The sequence below is a fragment of the Triticum urartu genome, chromosome 6 (genome assembly GCF_003073215.2).
Source record: "Triticum urartu cultivar G1812 chromosome 6, Tu2.1, whole genome shotgun sequence".
Taxonomy (NCBI): domain Eukaryota; kingdom Viridiplantae; phylum Streptophyta; class Magnoliopsida; order Poales; family Poaceae; genus Triticum; species Triticum urartu.
Genome location: NC_053027.1, coordinates 524,727,288 through 524,746,819, shown reverse-complemented (window position 1 = coordinate 524,746,819; position 19,532 = coordinate 524,727,288). Strand labels below are relative to the sequence as shown.

Sequence of the window (19,532 nt, the reverse complement as noted above, 5' to 3'; positions counted from 1 at the left end):
ACTAGCAAGCAATCTGTACTATCAGTCAATCTGTACACAATTTATCCCAAATACACCACCTACTAGCAAGCAATCTGTACTCAGGGATGGAAGAGGAGGAAGGCGGGAGTAAGGACGGAGGCTACCTCGCCGTGGAGGGCTGCACAGCTCCGGTCGACGGCGCCGGACGGCCGGCGAGGAAGGGCCACTGGCGGGCGGCGTACTGCTCAGAGGCGGATGGATACGCAGGGGGCGTAGCTCGGGCGGCGGTGGAGAGCCTGCAGCACTGAAGGCGGCGCTGGTGGCGGCGCTGGAGGGCCGGTAGCGCTGGCGGCGGCGGCTAGAAACCCTAGCCCGTCGCTCGGGACGAGGGGATTTTTCCCTCGAGGAGTTTTTGCTGTCGATGGTACGAGGAGATTTTTCTTATCGGCAGCGAATCGTTTTCACTAGGGAGTGGCAAAGGTGGGTAAATAACCCTCAACTCTCAGGTAAGTTAGCAAAACGGTCTGCTGAGAAGCTGGACAAGTTGGGGTATGTGGGCTGCGGGATTTGCACTAGAAGAAGTTGCAACTTCTTACGAATCTGCTTTCCTGGGAACACCCTTTGATACAGATTATAGCTTTTGGGCCTAGAAGTTGGAAGTTGAAGTCCAACCAAACACAGCCTAAAGGAGGTCCACTTGTTCTGTTGTTCGTCAGACTATGAGTACAGTGGTCATGCGGTCGTAATAGAAAGAAGGTGCACACACTGCAAGACGATCTATTATGAATTATGATCAAATTGAGTTTAGAGTGGATAATCCAGATTCCTCGACCATTGCAGTAAAATAAAAAATTCGCTAGGGAACACCATGGAGAAAGTTAGGGAGGTCCCGTGTCACCCTCGGGCACTGCTCTTTTATGTGGCAAGAAACTCGACTGAACTGAAAAACTTTTTTCAGTTGTCAGTGAAATAGCCAACGTGAGAAATTTAAGCCAAGCAATGTTATGTAGACCGTTAGCCTACGTTGTAGCATACGAGATATGAGATAGAGTAGCTCATGAACGGCTATGCTGGTAGCAGTGCGGGAGGCAACCAAAAAATCGACGAAGCATTGAACAAAGTCCACGTAATTTGGTATGAACAGACGTGACCGTGTACTGTTTCCCCGCGTCTATGTCTCGCTTGACGCGAGACAGTAGGACGTATCGCTTCAGGCAGCCGCCCCATTGGGCCGGCCCAGCGCGGACACAGGTTTTCAATGTTTTTTCTTTCACTTTTTCTTCCCATTTTTGCATTCTTTTTTGTTTTATTTTTTACTTTTCCTTGGAGTTAGAAATATTCCGAAAATATCCACTATAAAAAGCAATTTATGCATAAAAGTTAAAAGTGTTAATCATGTATTTAAAAAAATATTAAATGTGTACGAAAGATGTACAATGTGTATGGAAAAAGCAAAAAAAAGATTTAACTTTTTTAAAAATATTAATTGTGCATTTAAAAAAGTTAAATATTTATAGATATTTTTTCTGATGTATACAAAAAATATACAATGTGTATGAAAAAAGGAGACATAAAAAATAAATGTTTTCAGAAATGTTAATCATGTATTTGGACAATGTTAAATGTGTATATAAAAGAATGTTAATCGTATATTTGAAAAATATTATATATATATATATATTCTGATGAAAAAAAGTAGACATAAAATATGTTTTAGAAATAATGGTAATCACCTATCCACCGGTCACCCGCTTCTTTCTCCCATCTCCCTTCCTCTCTATACACGAGCTTGAGGGGCTCAGCCATGGCTGGCTACAGCCACAATTTTTTTTTTTCGACGAAAAGACAAGATCACTGCTTTCCATTGCTCTTAGAAGGAATAAAGGTTTACAAACTGCACGAGAAGTACAGGGGAGGGAGTTTAGGTCATATAGTTACATCAATCTGGTTATAAGGGTCGTTCGGCAATGTGCAGAACCTGCCTACGACCAGCATCAATCCAATCCTTGGCCTCCACCTGAATTTTCAGAATTAGTGGCCCTGGGCTGCAGGAGGAATTTCTAAAAACTCCAGCATTATGTTCTTTCCATGTGTTCCACCACACCAGAGCGATAATGGATCTCCACGACTTAGCCTATTCCTTGGCCATTGTAGTAATTGAGCGCTGCCACCAGTTGATCAGGATTCGCCATTGGTGGCAATCAAACCCTGATGCATGTCCAGCTTAGGCTGTGAGCTTGTTGTTTAGCTTTCCAAGATATTTTGATATGCAACTATTTCTCCTTATGTTGTCTAGTCTAAATTCTGAGTCGTAGAATCCTACTCCCTCCGTTCTTTTATGTAAGGTCATTTTCAGCCTTATAGACAATCTGCTGGAGATACTCTAAGGGTGCGTTTGGTTTATAGGAATTTTACAGGAAGCTTTATATTGTCTATCTCCCATAAATTGGAAACATGCGCGTGGGCCGAGGGAGACACAATATGCAGCCACTAGAGCATCTCTAGCCGATCCCTCAAAACTGGCTTACTCCCTCAAAACTACCGCTTATATTTGAGAAGCCGCAGCCTGGTCTCAGGATAATTTCGACCCTCCTCCCCTGCGATGACCCTCTCCCTCGCTCACTCCACAACCACGCTAGTGCCGCCCAAATCCACCCCGCAGCTCCTGCCGGCACCCCCGCCCACACCGCAGCAACCCTAATCCACCCCGCACCCTCCTTGCCGGTACCTCCTCTCTCTTCCAATCGGACAAAATGGGCAACGCCTATTCGACGTCGCGGCAGAAGGGGCCACGCAGCCACCCTGAGCACCCATCGACACGCCCCACTCCTGATCCATTTCGGACCTGCCCTCTTCGCATAAGAGGAAGTACAACGACGTGCGGGGAGTGGCCGCGGAGGACTGGGTGTGCGAGATCGAGGATTGGTACATGGGGAAGCTGTACTGGATCAGCGGCTCACACTTACGACGTGATGGTGGTCTGCCTCCACGACAGTCGTGCGAAGATATTGACATCCACGATGTCCTGGAGCTCATCACCGTCGACTCCCCCCCCCCCCCAGTGGTTTCCCGCCACGAGGTGCGGGAGAATCGGGAGGCCTTCGAGCAAATCGAGGCCCCGCGCATCGATGAGGTGTACATGGTCTCGCTCCGAGTGAAACATCCAGAGCTCGTCGCCGAGGAGCTCAGGGTCTACGAGCTCTACAAGAAGACAACCGATGAGGCTGTGCTGTCCGGTGGGGAGGTCGATGATGAGGCCTGACCGCAAGTGATCGATCTTTCATCTAGCGACTCCGACTTCGGCTCTGGCATGGGTGAAGTGGATTGGGAGAAAATCATGGCTGGAGAAGATTAGTTTTATTTAGTTTAAATTTGAACTGAGTAGTTTATGTTCATGTTATGCAGTGTATCGGATTGTGCTACCTTTGTGTTTGAATCCAGCAGTTCTAGTTTGAGATGAATTTGTGAGATTTTTTTTTGAAAGTTAAATTTAAGGGACCGTTTTTAACTCCTACATTTTGAGGAGTTAAGGTTTGAGGACCCGTTCGAGGGCCTAAATTTAAGGGACCGGTTAGAAATGATTTTATGAGTTGAAATTATTTGAAAATTGCTCGATAAACCAACAGCAAGTAGCCAGATTACGTGGCTTGACGCTGAGACATAAATAATCCGTCATTTCGACCATGGATTCCGAGTTACATAACGAGATATTCAGAATCGGAAGACAACATGCGCTGCATACCTCGATCGAACATCGAAGCCGATATTGATTTCGGTTGCGTTTTATTCTTGCCGGTACTACTGATTTCCCATGCATATTTATTCGCCGCAACGATCGTAGGCTTATGCAGCAGCATGCGGTGATCCCGTGCGTGATCAGTCCTGGCAGCCGACGAACTCGTAGTCGACGACGAGGTGGCCGTTGGCCACGCCGCCTCCGTCGGTGTCGATCTGCCGGAACACGGCGACGTCAAGGTCGAGCCCGCCGTTGTCGCACTGGTCCACCACCCTCGCCACCGTCCGCGCCCCCGTCGCCCTGTTCGTCACCTGATGACATGACAGTGTCCCGCCGATCAAACAACGCGCGATCCATAGCAAGATGCACATTTCTTTATACGGATCATCCATCGACGGAGATAGGGACGCGTATGATTACGTACCTGGAGGCAGCGGCCGCAGGACGGCTGGCCGTGCGCGCCGGCGGGGCCGCAGAACGCCGTCCAGCCGTACCTCTGCCGCCACACCAGCGGCATGTCGGCGTCCCACGTCGCGCAGAAGACGCTGGCGACTCGCAGGTCCCAGTTGATCTTCTCTGGGTTGTACAGGTTGTACGTCGCCGCCACGTCGCTCGCCTGCTGCGCCGCCGCGCCATTGGCGGACAGGCAGGCCACGACCAATGCCACGAGAACCAGCACCGACACCGGCATTCTTGCGCCAGCGGCAGCGACCTCCGTTGCCATGCCTCTTTCTAGCTAGTTATTAGCGTCTAATTGGCCAATCAGCTGCTGCTAATGAGTAGTAGTGTATTGCTCAGTTGTGACTGGCCATATTTATAGACCCTGATTCTGACACCAGCTTCAAGCAGGACGATTGTAATCATCGCCTTCCCTTAATCATAATTTTCAATCACAGTAAGCACCTGGAGTATAGGCATCAAGTTAGTAGTTTATTCAATGAGGCATAGGAGGTTACACAAACTATGCCTTGGTCACTTAAATTCTTGCTGTGAGCTTGTTGTTTAGCTTTCCAAGATATTTAGATATGTAGCTATTTCTTCTTATGTTGCTTCAATGATGTGAGTGTGCCAAATATTTGCCTTGTTGTTTGTGAGAGCTTTGTCAACTCCAAGCTTCTCATTGGACACGTTGTGCTTCAAAGATTTTTATGCCAATAATTTGTACTCAGAGGTGACAGCGGCCTCTCTGTTTCTTCCATTGGCAGCTAATTCACCTTATGTTCTTGTAAATATCATTTGTGTCTGTCAAATGGCTTTTACCAGGGGAAAGAATAATGAGCAACTGATAAACTATATTAATTTACATTTCAATGCGATTTCACAATGCTGATGTTGTAGTTTTATTTCTTAGTGTGTGCAATCTTCAATCATGGCGTTGTTATTCTACATCATATATCTTAGAGTTGAGCTATCGAGCTGTGTCGTAATTTCGTGCAAATGAACGATGACAGTCACTGGCCGGAGTTTAATGAAAGGCGCTAATTGCACTATCATAATGAACAAGTAATTTATCATGTATCGTGGTGTTAAGGGAAATCATGAAACCGTCGTAAATGACTTTCCATATGTTATTGCATCAATAGACTTGTCTATTCTAAATTCCAACAAAATAGTTACTTTGTTCTTGAAGTATCGGCTTCGCTCGTCAGATAGCATTACCGTAAAAAAAAGGAGCTTCTATGACAAATTGATACTTGAGGACTCGAGGTATTGGAGTGCATCTCGTATTAATTGCAACCCTTAGTATCAATAATTTTTTGTTGCTTCCACCTGTGTGAACAAGCCACCACGTCATTATCAAAACTATTTTTAGAGGATGAAGGAACCGAATATAGATGTTTTTGTAATTATTGTGTCAGCTTTCTGAATGATTCTTTTCTCGTTATGTTTCAACAAGGATGATTGTATCTGACAATGATATGTGAATGCCAAACCCTTGCTTTGGTTGTTTGTGAGACCCGTTGCCAATTCCAAGTTGCTTATGGGATAATTGCATTTCAAAGATTTTATGCTAGGATTTTGTAGTCACTGTTCGCGTCACCCTCTCTCTTTCTGTTATTTTTGCAGGTGTTCATTAGTATTAAATTGTACTAGTTCTGAGATTAACCTGCGGTTATTTGCCTATTTGCATGGATAGCTAGCCAATAAAAGCTTCCCACATGTAGTTTTCTTCTTACATTATCGCTGATAACAAGGAGTGATAAGCCTGAGAGAGATGAACCAAATGTGGTTACTATAAGAGTTGAGTAACTCTCAAAAGAAAATATAAGAGTTGAGCTGCCAGTCCGTATCAGCTAGGTAATACACGCTGGTCCTTTGGATCACATATCAACCGCATATGCAAGTAAATATGACACGGTAATCTTAACAAATTTGACCGTCAATGTCCAACATCTAATCAAAGCAGGACATAAGTTACGCCACCAAGTGAAAGATAGGACGAAATAGGCTCATTGTAAGCCATGTTACCTTCATTAGGGCATTTCTAACCAATCCTTTATCCAGCTGTAAGGGAGTAAATTTAATTTTTTTTTCTCCTCTAAACCGCACCTAGCCGATCCCTTATAACGGTTAGTAGTGTAATTTTTTTTACTCCATCCCTATTCATCTCCTTATATTTACTCCGGCTCGCGGGGCCGAGTAAAAAATCTGCCCCTTTCTCTTCATCTCCTCCGCCTCCTCTTCTCCCCCTCGCCTCGTCGCCGGCGCGTCCCCTGCCCCGATCCGCCGCCCCCTCTCCTCTCGATGGCTGGACGTGGTGGCTGCCGGTCCCCTCCGTCGATCCACAGTGCGGATCTACGCAGCCACACCCACGGGTCCTCGTCCACGGCCGCTTCCTCGAGCCGCCGCCGCTCAGCCGATCCGCCCGCCGCCGCGCCCCTCCTCTGGTTTGAGGATTTCCCGGACCTCCCTCCGCCATGGCCGCCGACGAGGACCTACCTCGACATCCGGCAATGGTCGCGGGAGACGTGGGTGGCGGAAATCACCGACTGCGAGACCCACAAGCGGAAGTGGGTCGGCTCTTTCCACACGGCCAAGCTCGCGGCCATGGAATACGACCGGTGGCAGGTCCGGTTCCACGGCCGCAACGTGAAGCTCAACTTCCCCTTTGGCACGGCTCCAGTCCACCTCGTCCCGCCGGAGTCGGGGGTGATGAGCGCTGGAATGGCGCGGGAGGACCGAGAGGCAAGGGAGCGCCTCGAGGCCGAGGCCGCCGCCGAGGCCTACATGGATGAGCTTCGCCGGAAGTACTCGGAGGTTGTGGACGCGGAGCATGCGATATTCGCCGTCAATGATGTCGAAGTTATCGTCATCTTTGACGACGAGCATCTTCGACGTCGAGAGCGGCGATAACGAGGAGGGTGGCAATGCGGGCGGCGAGGTTGGCGGCTAGGACGAGATCGACGCCGAGGAGTGGTGGAGCATCTTCCCCAACGACATCGATGACGGCACTGGCCCGGACCCAGCTCAGAGGGTGGTCTCACCCGGAAGGACTGGCTCGACCTCCACTTCGGGGAATTTAGTTTAAGTTTAGTTCTAGTTTAAATTTATATTTGATGTTTGGTTGCGAAGACTTTCTATGTTGAACTTTATGTTTAAATGCATTATCTTTCGGTTAAAATTTGATTGAATTTGTGAAAATTTAGTTTTACTCTCCACTAACTTTGGGGATCGGCTAGGTACGGCAAAATTTTTGTGGAGTATATATACTCCACTAAGATATATATACCACGTTAACTTTTAGGGGACCGGTTAGAAATGCCCTTATCAGAGTTTTAGTTTATTTTTTAACTTATGTCTTAGTACCAAAGTTACCTTACTTGTTTTCTCTCTCTCCACAAATGATAGCTTTGGAAAGGAGGTTCACTCGAATGGCATGGTGGCCCCGAACGGCGTGCCGTGTGCGATGGAGCTTGGTCGACAGAGTGACGACCACTAGCACTCTAGGAGATGGTCATGCCACAGTGCTGCATGGGTAGCATCAGATTGCGTGGATGGACTTCGGCACCTTAGATGTAGTCGGCGACCATTGGGGGTTGGTCGGTGGTCTAGTTAGCTGTGGCAGCGGCAATGTCGCAGCGATGACAGCGACACGAAGTGGTGCATTGATAGGGCGGGGCGAGGCAACTATCGCCTGTGAAGGCCACGTAGTTTACAACATGTCTTGGCATGTTGTCGTCGGCGGCTTCTACCACAATGGCTCTCGAGCAAGTGCGCATGAGTTGAAGCTGCCGATGATCGTTCATCTCTCCGTGTTCTGCAATAGTTCAATGTTCGCAAGCATGGATTTGGGCGCGTGGTGATGTCCACATCAGGGATCACACAAGTTGCTGCCTCCAGGAATGTGTACCATGGAACTGTTGATTTCATTTCCCCGTGACCAGGTGTGTGTGTGTGTACCCCTCCGTGAAACATCGTTTCTTTAAAGGGGCGACGGCAACACGGTCACTTTGACTTGGTGGTGCCTTTTGAGCACCTGATTTTGAGCTCCGTGGTTAAAACCCCAAGTCTGACCTTCCATGGTTGCACCTCACAATGGCGATGTTTATGTATTGTGTCCTTGTTAAAGACATTGCTTTGGAGTCTGCTGAGACGTTCTCTTCGGAATGAAAACTCGGATCTCACCCTCAGTGATTGGATCCGACAATGTCGGTGCGTACACATCGTCTCATTCCTAGAGATGTTGCCTTTGGAGAACCTTTCTTGTAGTTCGTGTGCTTTCAAGGACGATGGGTGAGGTTCCTGCTTATCTGCTGTGAGTTGTTGGTTGTGTCAGCTTTATTTCCCCGTCTTGTTCTTTTAATTCTTTTTGGTTGTGTGCATACTTGGTGTTTCAATTTGGTCTTGATATTACGTTCTTGCAGAGGTCGGATGTAATTGATATATCTTGATATTAATATATTATCCTTTGTAGAAAAATATACATGTAATAGAAAGGAGGGTGCAGACATTGGATGAACTATTATTAGCATATTTACTTAATCATTTGCTCGATCACTGAACGATAGAACAAGAACAATGCAGACTATTTTGTATATTGTCTTTAATCTGAAGTTCTAAACTACTGAATAAAGTTGCAGTGGCATGGGAGCCATTGAAATATCCCCTTGAACCGAATTTTGCTTCCTACAGATTTTTTGTCAAGATACTCAGACTTCTTGTATTAAAATTTACCCTGAATTGTTGTAGTACAGTTTACCTTGTTGTACTAAAATTACCTTGCTACTAAAATTTCACACTGTTGTACTAAAATTTGCCTTGTTAATGTGGTACTAAAATTTAACTATTGAGTAGGAAGGAAGAGCTCAAGGGAGCAAAAGAAACAAGGAGAAAGGAGCCCTCAAGAGAAGAAACTCAAAAATCCAAGATGCGACCTTCGCATTGCTCACAAATCTTAACTAGTAACCACTACTTGATTTGTGATGGCATTGGACTAGACACATAACGTCTAGTTCTATAACTGTATAAGTAGTATACTTGATGTCTATGCTGTTCATCTTTTAACTTGTTCGCTGAATTGGTTTGATTTGAATTATATATGATGGAATTTAGTTCTATTTTTTTTACAGAGGGTGCTTTATCGAAATTCAATCATTGGGTTTCACAGCAGTTGCTTGGATTTGGGAGACGAAAATAGTGGGTGGAGGAAGACAAGAGCTATTTAGCGGTACAAAAAAGTTGGTTATATTTTATCTAATGTGCATGTCCATCATACCAAAGATATATATTTGACATAGTTAATACTGAACCATTAGAATATTTATGCCCAATTGCCCACGTTGCAAACATAAGAAAATTGGTACCCTTAAGGTTGCATGGACTAGGAGGGTCCAAAAGGTGGATGCATTTGGATTATGTCCATCCTCTTCCGTGGAGCGTTTGAAGTCCTCCATCTCTTAGGATTTGGGACTGAAATCTACATTGTATCTTCTCTTTTGAAATGAGGGGACCGGTTGGACTTAACGAGTAGGTCGTAGGTCATGAGTGTTGTTGACTTGGAATTCAAATTGAGGCTTTCATATCTATAGATGTTTGCCTCGGTTTGTGCTATTCGAATAGGCTTCACTATTTATCATTCATTCTTTTTTCAATCCAATCCCCGAAGAACGGCCATCCTTGCTGGAAGTAGATCTCCTTGCACCATTTGGCATAAGCGCATGGATTGCCACAGGTTGGTTGTATCCTCATCATTTGCTAGCTTTGTTTTGATTTTTCTCAACCAAAATTCAATAATCCCACAATAAAGGTGCCCCCCCCAGTTGCTGAATATAAGATTTTCATTTTGGGGGAAAAAATACAAGAAATTCGTTACGAAGTTATCCATCCTAAGTGTAAAACCGAATGGCAATTGGTGCCATGGAGCGCGTCTACCGCACTAGTAGTATGTAATCGGTCTTAGCGCACATGTCACGATGTTTTTTGCAATATAAATTTAACTTATTTGAAAATTGCGTAGTAAGCCAATAGCAACTTAGCAAGTTACATGTCTTGTCGATGTGATATAATATAATTTACTTGCCATGATTTGTGAGTTACATGAAAAGAGATACTATTCAGAATCGGAAAACAACATGTGCTGCAGGCCTCGAAGCCTGATTTTGGTTGCCTTTTATTCTTGCAGGGGCTACTTATCTCCATGCATACTTATTCGGTGCAACGAGCATAATTATGTGTAGCATGCGGTCATCTCGAGAACGATCAGTCTTGGCAGCCGACGAACTCGTAGTCGACGAGGAGGTGGCCGTTGGCCACGCCGCCTCCGTCGGTGTCGATCTGCCGGAACACGGCGACGTCAAGGTCGAGCCCGCCGTTGTCGCACTGGTCCACCACCCTCGCCACCGTCCTCGCCCCCGTCGCCCTGTTCGTCACCTGGCGACAGTGTCCCGCCGATCAAACAACACGCGATCCATAATAAAGCTAACCATTTTCTCATGCAAACCATCCATGGACGGAGATCGGCAAGCATATGAGTACGTACCTTGAGGCAGCGACCGCAGGACGGCCGGCCGTGCGCGCCGGCGGGGCCGCAGAACGCCGTCCAGCCATACCTCTGCCGCCACGCCAGCGGCTTGTCGGCGTACCACGTCGCGCAGTAGACGCTGGCCACGCGCAGGTCCCAGTTGATCTTCTCTGGGTTGTAAAGGTTGTACGTCGCCGCCACGCCGCTCGCCTTCTGCGCCGCCGCCCCGTTGGCGGACAGGCAGACCACGACCAATGCCACGAGAACCAGCACCGACACCGGCATTCTTGCGCCAGCGGCGGCGACCACCGTTGCCGTGCCTCTTTCTAGCTAGTTACTGCCGCAACTAGTTATTGGTGCCTAATTGGACAACCAGCTGCTGCTAATGTGGTACTTGAGTAGTTGTGTATTGCTCAGTTTGTGACCGGCCGTATTTATAGACTCTGGTTCTGACATCAGCTTCAAGCCTGGGGATTGTAATCATCGCCTTCACTTGATCATAATTTTTAATCTCAGTAAGCACCTCTGCACCTAGAGTATATATCAAGTTAGTAGTTTATTCGATGATACATAAGTGGTTACACAAACTATGCTTTGCTCACTTAAACTCATGCTGTGAGCTTGTTGTTTAACTTTTCCAAGATACTTAGATATCGAGGTAAATACACCACGGGTCATAGAACTTGCACGCAATGGTTACTTTGGTGCACAAAGTTGCAAAATACGTGTTTGTAGTCACTAAACTTGTGAGACCGTTCAAATACAGTCACCCTCCCCGTACGCGGGCGTATCCATCTACACCAGTATGGCACGGGCCACTGTCAATGACACATGGACGCGTTATCGCACAAAACCCTTGCTTCTTTTTCTTTTTGTGCAAAAAAAGTCAACCACCGATGGGACCTAACTCTCAGGATGAGCGATAATTTATCCAAAAAAAGTATGACGACCAGGTCTCAAACCCTCGACCTAATGCTAGAACAATACACGTCCCAGCCACTGCACCACATGTATGTACAGAACCATTATGGATAACTACATTTAATGTACAAAAACAGAAACACTCATGGAGCAGAAATGGTCTGCGGTCCACGCGAGCTATTTTGCATTTGTTTATTTTTACAAAAATTTGTAGACAGTATGTAAATTATAATGCCAATAATAAGATAACTTTCAAATATTGTGCATGTATTATTCTTAAATAATACTTATAAATTATAAAAATGTTTGTATAAAAATAACAGAAATAATTTTTAAAATATTCATAATTCAAAAAATGTGCATCTTTTAGAAATATTCATAACTAAAAAAATGTTGTATCGTTAAACCTATTCGTGTTATTTTAGAAATTCATGGATCATAAAAAATTGTTCATGTATTATTTCCAAATAATATTTATGAATAATAAAAATATTATTATTATTATACTAATAATTTTTAAAATTAAATTCATAAACTATTTTAATTATACAATCATTTCAATAATTATATGCACATTTTGTATAGTTCAATGTTTGTATAGTTTACAATATTCATAATTTAAAATCTAAACTGTTGGTATGAATATTTAATCGTGTATAATATTTAAATTTTAATTTTGTTGATATAAGTCATTAGTAAAACAAGTTAATATTTATATTACATTAAATAAATATTTTTTATTTTAAAAATATTTAAACTTTATAAAAGATTATTTGTGCAATTCAAAATATGTACATGCGTTAAAAAAAGTTTAAACACTGTAAAAAATATTTGTGTTAACTAAAAAGTGTACATTGCATTAAAAAATGTTGACACATTATATATATATATATATATATATATATATATATATATTCGTGCAGTTTACACAATGTACAATTATGTTCGCATAGTTCAAAAAACTGTTCGCGTAGCTTTTTTAATGCACGAACATATTTTGAATTACACAAACATTTTTTTACAATGTTTAAACAGTTTTTAAAATGGCACGTATTTACATAGAACAAGAGTGATAAAAAACATATACATTGTTTGTCCACAAACTACATCACATGTCGCAGTTGCCTGGTGGTTAGCTTATGCGCGAGTGAATCACCATGTCATAGGTTCGAACCCGCCGGTTGCGCAGGTTATTAGATAGATTTCTTCATTAAATTTTTTCAGTCTGCGTTGATAAGATGTACAAGGTTGCCGTGCTAATTAATCATTAGGTACTGTTGTTGTGGTGGTTGTCCAAGCGAGCCACCCAGTAATACGTCGTGGGATCGAAATCCCTCCACTGTTTTTTTATTTGAGGGGCTTCCTATGTAAATAAAAGAAGAGCTGAGGGCTTTTCTACAAAAAACTATCATACAAGAACATTTACAGCGGCTTACAGCGGGCCCATGTCATGCTGGCAACTATGAATACGCATACATACGGTGAGAGTGACTGTATTTGAACGACCTCGCAAGTTTAGTGACCACAAACAAGTATTTTGCAACTTTGTGCACCAAAGTGACTGCCATGTGAAAGTTCTAAGACCTTTGATGTATTTACCTCTTAGATATTTAACGATTTCTCCTTATGTTGCTTAGATGATGTGAGTGCGCCAAATCTTTGCCTTGGTTGATTGTGACCTTTGTCAATTCCAAGTTGCTCATTGGACAATGGTGCTTCAAAGAATTTTATGCCAATAATTTGTGCTCAGTGTTGACACTGGCCTCTCCTTTTTTTTTCATTTGCAACTGATTCACCTTGTGTTCTTCGTAAATATCGTTGCAGTCCGCCTAATGTTTCTAGAATAATCAACAACCAATGAAGTATATTTACATCCTAATGTTACTTCTCCATGTTGTTGCAGTTTTGTTTCTTAATGGATGCATTCTTCAATCATCTTAACTTGTTAGTCATCAGTTCAAGTTGAGCCGAGCTGAGTCACGAGCTACTCGTTTAGCTCGCAAGTTACCGAGTTCAAATTCAACCCTACTTGAGGTATTGGACTGCATCTCAGTATTAATCGCAATCCTCAAGTATCAATCATTTTTGTGTTGTCTAGGCTTCCACCTGTGTGAAAGTGCCACCACGCCATCATCGAAGCTGCTTGAGATATGGACGTTTTTGTAATTATTTTGTCAGCCTTCTAAATGATGCTTTTCTCGTTAGGTTTCAACAATGAAGATTGTATCTGACAATGATATGTGAATGCCAAATCATTGCTTTGGTTGTTTGTGAGACGTGTTGCCAATTCCAAGTTGCTCATTGGATAATTGGGTTTCAAAAAATTTAGGCTAGGAATTTGTAGTCATTGTTGACGTCAGCTTCCCTCTTTCTGTTAGTTTTGCAGCTGATCTTTATCACTAAATTGTACTAGTTCTTATACTATTAACCACCATTTATTTGCCTACTTGCATGGATAGCTAGGCAATGAAAGCTTCCCACCTATATTTTTCTTCTCACATTATCGCTGATAACAAGTAATGATAAGACTGAGAGAGATCAACCAAATGTGGTTACTATAAGAGTTGAGCTGCCAGTCCGCATCAGCTAGGTAATACACGCTGGCTGTTTGGATCACATATCAACCGCATATGCAAGTAAATATGACACAATAATCTTAACAAATTTGACTGTCAGTGACCAGCATCTAAGCAAAGCAGAACATAAGTTACACCACCAAGTGAAACATCAGACGAAATAGGCTCATTGTAAGTGATGTTACCTCTATTAGCACACCTTTTTTTTATAACCGAAAGGGAGTTTTTTTCTTCCTATGATCCACGAGTTGCAGTTTTGGAAAGGAGGTTCACTTGTTCGTTAGGCTGTGAGTGTAGTGCTCATGTGGCCATAATAGGAGGCTTCCAATTAGAGTGGCCCAACCTGGGTCGCTCTAGGGGAAGGGAGTGTGCGGCCCTCTCTTCTCCCCTCTTCGCTGTCGCCAGAGGACGGCGGCGTTAGGGCAGCCTTCTCATGTGAGGAGCGCTCCTGATCATATGCCTGCGATCTACTCCCTCCGTTCCTAAATATAAGTCTTTTTAGAGATTTCAACAAGTGACTACATACGGAGCAAAATAAATGAATCTAGACTCTAAAATATGTCTATATACATCCGTATGTGATAGTCCATTTGAAATCTCTAAAAAGACTTATATTTAGGAACGGATGAAGTAAGTGATAGGCTTGGATGCCGAGACGGTAGCCCCGAGCACTCAAGAAGGTGGCCGTGCCACAGTGTCGCGTGGGCAGCGGCGGATGGCGTGGATGGCCTTCTACGCCTAGATGTAGTTTTTTAGGGCTGTCTATGTGGGACGAGACTTGCCTGCTCCCCCAGCGTGCTTCCATCCGTGCTCCCGCATACGTGGCATGATTTGATTGGAACAAAATAAGGCCCGGCCCCACCTCTTTAAAATCAGGAGGAAGATGACTAGATTAAAAAGAAAAAGGAGAAAAAGACAGCCGTAGGATGGAGTGGGAGCACGGATGGAAGCATGATGAGAGAACAGGCAAGCCGGATCCGTCTATGTGTAGTCATCGATCGTCGGCTGCGGCTCGGAGGTTGATCGGTGGCCTAGTCAGCGGTGATGTGGCAGCGATGGTGGCGACATTATGTGATGCAGCGACAGTGCGGGGTGGTGCGGCTACGACCTGTGACGGCCACGAAGTTTACGTTGTGCCTCGGCACGTTGTAATCATGCATCGGCCTCTGCCAAAGCGGCTCTGGAGCACGCGCGTGAGTTGAACCTGCCGATGATGTTTGGCTCTCCGCGTTCTATGATAGTTTTGTCTTTGTAAGCATGGATTTGGGCGAATGTCCATGTTAGGGATATGCATGGAAGCAGCCTCCATGCATGTGTGCCATGGAACAGTTGATTTCAATTTCTGTTGATCAGGGTGTGTGTGCGCCCCTCCATGCAACATCGTGGGGTGATGGCAACAAACGGTGATTTTGCTTTGGTGGTGCTTTTTAAGCACCTGGTTTAAAACCAAGGTCTGACTTTTTGTGCTTGCACCTTGCAATGGTTGTGTTTATGCGTGGTATCCTTGTTTTTCTTTGTGGGGAGCATTGTATCATTGTTGAAGACATTTCCTCGGAGTCTACTGAGACGTGCTCTTCAAGGTGAAACCTAAACTCTGGCCCCTAGAGGTGAGATTCGACGACACTGGCGCCTGCACATTGTTTCTTTCCTGAAGGCGCTGCTTTTGAAAAACCTTTTCGTACTTCTTGTGTTATATAAGACTGTAGATGTTGTTGTTGCTTATCTGTTCTAAGTTGTCAGCTGAGCCGAGTTTTTCCCCTTCCTCTTCATTTTTAATCTTTTCGATTGTGTGCATCTTTGATGTCTCAATTTGATGTTGATATTGTTGTTGGAATTTGATCTCAGGTAACAACCCGAGAGAAACCAGGAGGTTTTTCACCCCACACCTTTCACGTAGGAGCCTTGATCGGAGGCCTCTAAACCAACAACTTTGGACCCAGTCCCCGGCCCCAACACTTGATATAAAAGAAAGAAAGAAAAGGATAGCACATAAGAGAGGCTAACAGAAACCGTGGCTATCGACCAAACTGCCCGATCCTAAAGTTGTGCTAGGGGCTGGAAGACCGACATCTACCGGCGGCCACCAGGAAAGGAGTGCTGCCGGCATCCATGGGCTTCCTCTTCGACTGCGGCGCTGCTGCATCCCTGCTGCCATATACCTTGCTGCTGCTTTTCTCATCGGAAGGACTCCACATCTCTGGAGACTCATGGCAGCCTGCAAGGATTATCCAATAATGATTTCTGCAAGTCAAGGTCAGTCCCAAATTTTTAGTATAAGAGGTGTTCTAATCTGGAGATCAAGATCCTATTATGTTAATACTAAAGGATGTTTCTAACAATGGTATCATGAGCAAGATTAATCTCTGTTTAGAACCCCGCATTAGGCCTAATTGGTGTATATGATTAAGTAACAGGCCTAGTTCTTACGGTTAAGTATCCAATAATGTTAATGTTAAGATCAAATGATCTTCTGTTTATGTCAATGAGCATGATTGCATGATTACGTCCCTACTGATTAATGTTTAAGATTAATGGCTGATGTTTAAAGTTTACTGTCCCACTGTTTAAGTTATTACCTATGATTAAGGGTTAATTGTTTTCAGACAAGGCCTAAAGTGCTATGGGTTAGTGCTAATTAGTTTTTTTCTCTTGTTCTTGGATTAATTAAGCCATGCTTCCGCATCATGTTGAGGTTTTGATTAGCATTGTTAACCTTGATTAAGAAATTAGAAGGAGGGGAATCAAATGTATAAGAGAACATATAACGGCAAATCCCCAATATCTGAAAACACTGATAAGTAAATCCCCAATTCAGACGAACCCTAGGATTTTTCACCAAATCCGAAAGCAAAAATGCCCAAATTATGAAAGAAAACGAATGACTCGGGGCTCACTTAATGAGGACGCGACCGTGCTCTCCTTCGGGATCCCGACGGCGGCAAAGCCACCGTCCCTCGGGACGACGCACGGGAAGGAGCCGTCGTCGACACACTAATGGACGCGCGCCTTGCGAGGGTCGTGCCTCGCACGTTGCCGTCGACGAACTGGTGGACGGGCGCCTTGCGAGGGCCGCGCCTCGTACGTCGCCATCGCCTTCATGTTTTGCGCTGGCAGCTCTGCCGGCGAAATGCTCATCCAGTCAACCGCCCTGCTCGCCATGTGCGCGACGCTGGAGCCACGCTTGCCGAAAGAGCGCGCGGAACTCAGTCCATTGCACGCTTCACCGGCGAGGGCAGCTACCGCGCCGCCATGGCCGGCGAGCTTGGCCCGCCACCGGGGTCGCCTCTGCGTGGCCACTCCATTCATTTCGGGGGAGGAAAGGGGGCAAATGGAGCTAGGGTTTTGACGGGCGGCTGTTTTGTTCAAGCTACGGACGATCCCGATCGTCGGTTGAATCGAACGGCTGAGATCAGCCAACGACAGCTGCTGGGCCTTCGGGTGACTAACGGGCCGATTCTTTTCCTCGGATTGAGGCCCATGTTGTCTTGACCCATCAGGATATTTTCCCTTTAAGTTTTTCATGATGGGCCGATTAAATAAAGGATAGCGGCGGGTTACTGGGCCAAAATTAAAGTTCTTCACGTCAGTTTCTTTTATTCAGTGCATTTTCTATATTATGGTTATTCTAATGATGTTTATGCAATGTTATAAATTAAAAATCACCAGGAATTTATGTTGTGGATTGTGATTTAATTTTCTTAGTAAAATGGAACAAACGAGAAGTTTTTCTTAGAAAATTAATGCACAATCGGTGTTGAAGTCATTTTATTAATGGCACCTTTTATGATGATCACCTTCCTGGTATTTTTTTCAATGATGAAATTAATGTGAATCACTCGTTGAGGTTTCTGAATATTTTATTTGGAAATTTTAGTGAAGTGTGAATTTCATGTTGATGCCACCCTTATGGCATTTCTTAATGATGTCACCAATACTACCGGGCTGAGGCCACCACACGAAAAAAATGTTAATACTCGCTTCATGCGGTTTACCACGTTGCACTATGCGTCATCATAATGTTGGGGCAATATGCCTCTTGGGCAAAACTAAAGTTTATGATTGGTGCATTTTACGTCATTTTATTATGAAATGCACCACTAAAATAATTATAATGAATAAAAATGATGTTAATGAATTATAACCACAATTCCTTTGCAAAGAAATTTGTGTAGAGAATTGTCCCAAAGTACATGTTGTCATTTGTTTGACACATGGTATATACCTAGTATTATTTGGTGAATCTTTATATAATTTTGTGTCCAGATTTTATTATTTGGAAAATGTTATGATATCCCGATGATAATATTACTGTCATTTTCATTGTGAATGTCAATTTTAATGTTTAGTCAGTGGCAATGACATTTATATGTTTATGTTAATTCTAATGCCATTTTCATTATATGTCTTGAGAATTTTATTGATAATGTTGACACTTATATTCAATGTTATTATCAGTGTCAATTTTAGTAATAAAAGGTATCATTGTGTATGATAGCAAACATGGTTTTATGTTGTTGCTTTACGTTAATGTTAGCTAAAGTTCTTGCTCATAATTATGAGATTTGATGTCTCTCTAGTCAACATGGAACCAACGAGAAGTTTTGATTAGAGATTTAATAAAAAAATGTTATAATGGCATTTGATGATATTCTGACCAACGTTGATTATTCTCATGTGTTATTTATGACTAAGCATCTCTTTGATTCATCTCATTGCATGGTTAATTCATGCTTGATGTTTTGTTGTGATGCTCATAATGTTGTCTCCCTTATATATAGCAATGAACATTAATAATGATGCAAAATTCCATTTTGGCATAGGCAAACCTTATGCAAATAACTTTCTCGTATAGAGAGTGGAGATCATTGTCTCATGTAAGGAATCTCCCAACGCTTTTCTGCCACTAAGGTGTTGGAAATATGCCCTAGAGGCAATAATAAAATGGTTATTATTGTATTTCCTTGTTCATTATAATTGTCTATTGTTCATGCTATAATTGTATTAACTGGAAACCATAATACATGTGTGAATACATAGACCACAACATGTCCCTAGTGAGCCTCTAGTTGACTAGCTCGTTGATCAATAGATGGTTATGGTTTCCTGACCATGGACACTAGATGTCATTGATAACGGGATCACATCATTAGGAGAATCATGTGATGGACAAGACCCAATCCTAAGCATAGCACAAGATCGTGTAGTTCGTTTGCTAGAGCTTTTCTAATGTCAAGTATCATTTCCTTAGACCATGAGATTGTGCAACTCCCGGATACCGTAGGAGTGCTTTGGGTGTATCAAACATCACAACGTAACTGGGTGACTATAAAGGTGCACTACAGGTATCTCCGAAAGTGTCTGTTGGGTTGGCACGAAT

At 43.8% G+C, this 19,532-nt stretch overlaps 2 protein-coding genes and 1 long non-coding RNA gene across 3 annotated transcripts; all 3 read right to left on the bottom strand.

The window, feature by feature from the left end:
• Positions 1-3,837: 3,837 nt before the first annotated feature.
• Positions 3,838-4,421, bottom strand: LOC125512641 (pathogenesis-related protein PR-4-like). Its single transcript, XM_048677738.1, has 2 exons — positions 4,122-4,421; positions 3,838-4,008 (listed from the first exon to the last, which is right to left on the bottom strand). The coding sequence occupies exons 1-2, from the start codon at positions 4,419-4,421 to the stop codon at positions 3,838-3,840; spliced, it is 471 nt and encodes a 156-aa protein (XP_048533695.1).
• A 5,975-nt stretch (positions 4,422-10,396) lies between these two features.
• Positions 10,397-10,943, bottom strand: LOC125512640 (pathogenesis-related protein PR-4-like). The gene is made up of 2 exons (XM_048677737.1): positions 10,677-10,943; positions 10,397-10,567 (listed from the first exon to the last, which is right to left on the bottom strand). Exons 1-2 carry the CDS (start codon positions 10,941-10,943, stop codon positions 10,397-10,399), a joined length of 438 nt encoding a protein of 145 aa, XP_048533694.1.
• Positions 10,944-15,956: 5,013 nt separating this feature from the next.
• On the bottom strand, positions 15,957-17,830 carry LOC125512639. Its single transcript, XR_007285460.1, has 2 exons — positions 17,050-17,830; positions 15,957-16,370 (listed from the first exon to the last, which is right to left on the bottom strand). It is a non-coding gene; the product is annotated as an uncharacterized LOC125512639 (long non-coding RNA).
• Between the last annotated feature and the right edge of the window lie 1,702 nt (positions 17,831-19,532).

Excerpts from the sequence above, each read along its gene's own strand:
- LOC125512641 (XM_048677738.1), bottom strand. The coding sequence starts at position 4,421 with ATGGCAACGGAGGTCGCTGCCGCTGGCGCAAGAATGCCGGTGTCGGTG. Across the intron at positions 4,009-4,121 it reads CCTGCGGCCGCTGCCTCCAG|GTGACGAACAGGGCGACGGG; the intron begins GTACGTAATCAT and ends TCATGTCATCAG.
- LOC125512640 (XM_048677737.1), bottom strand. The coding sequence starts at position 10,943 with ATGCCGGTGTCGGTGCTGGTTCTCGTGGCATTGGTCGTGGTCTGCCTG. Across the intron at positions 10,568-10,676 it reads CCTGCGGTCGCTGCCTCAAG|GTGACGAACAGGGCGACGGG; the intron begins GTACGTACTCAT and ends CACTGTCGCCAG.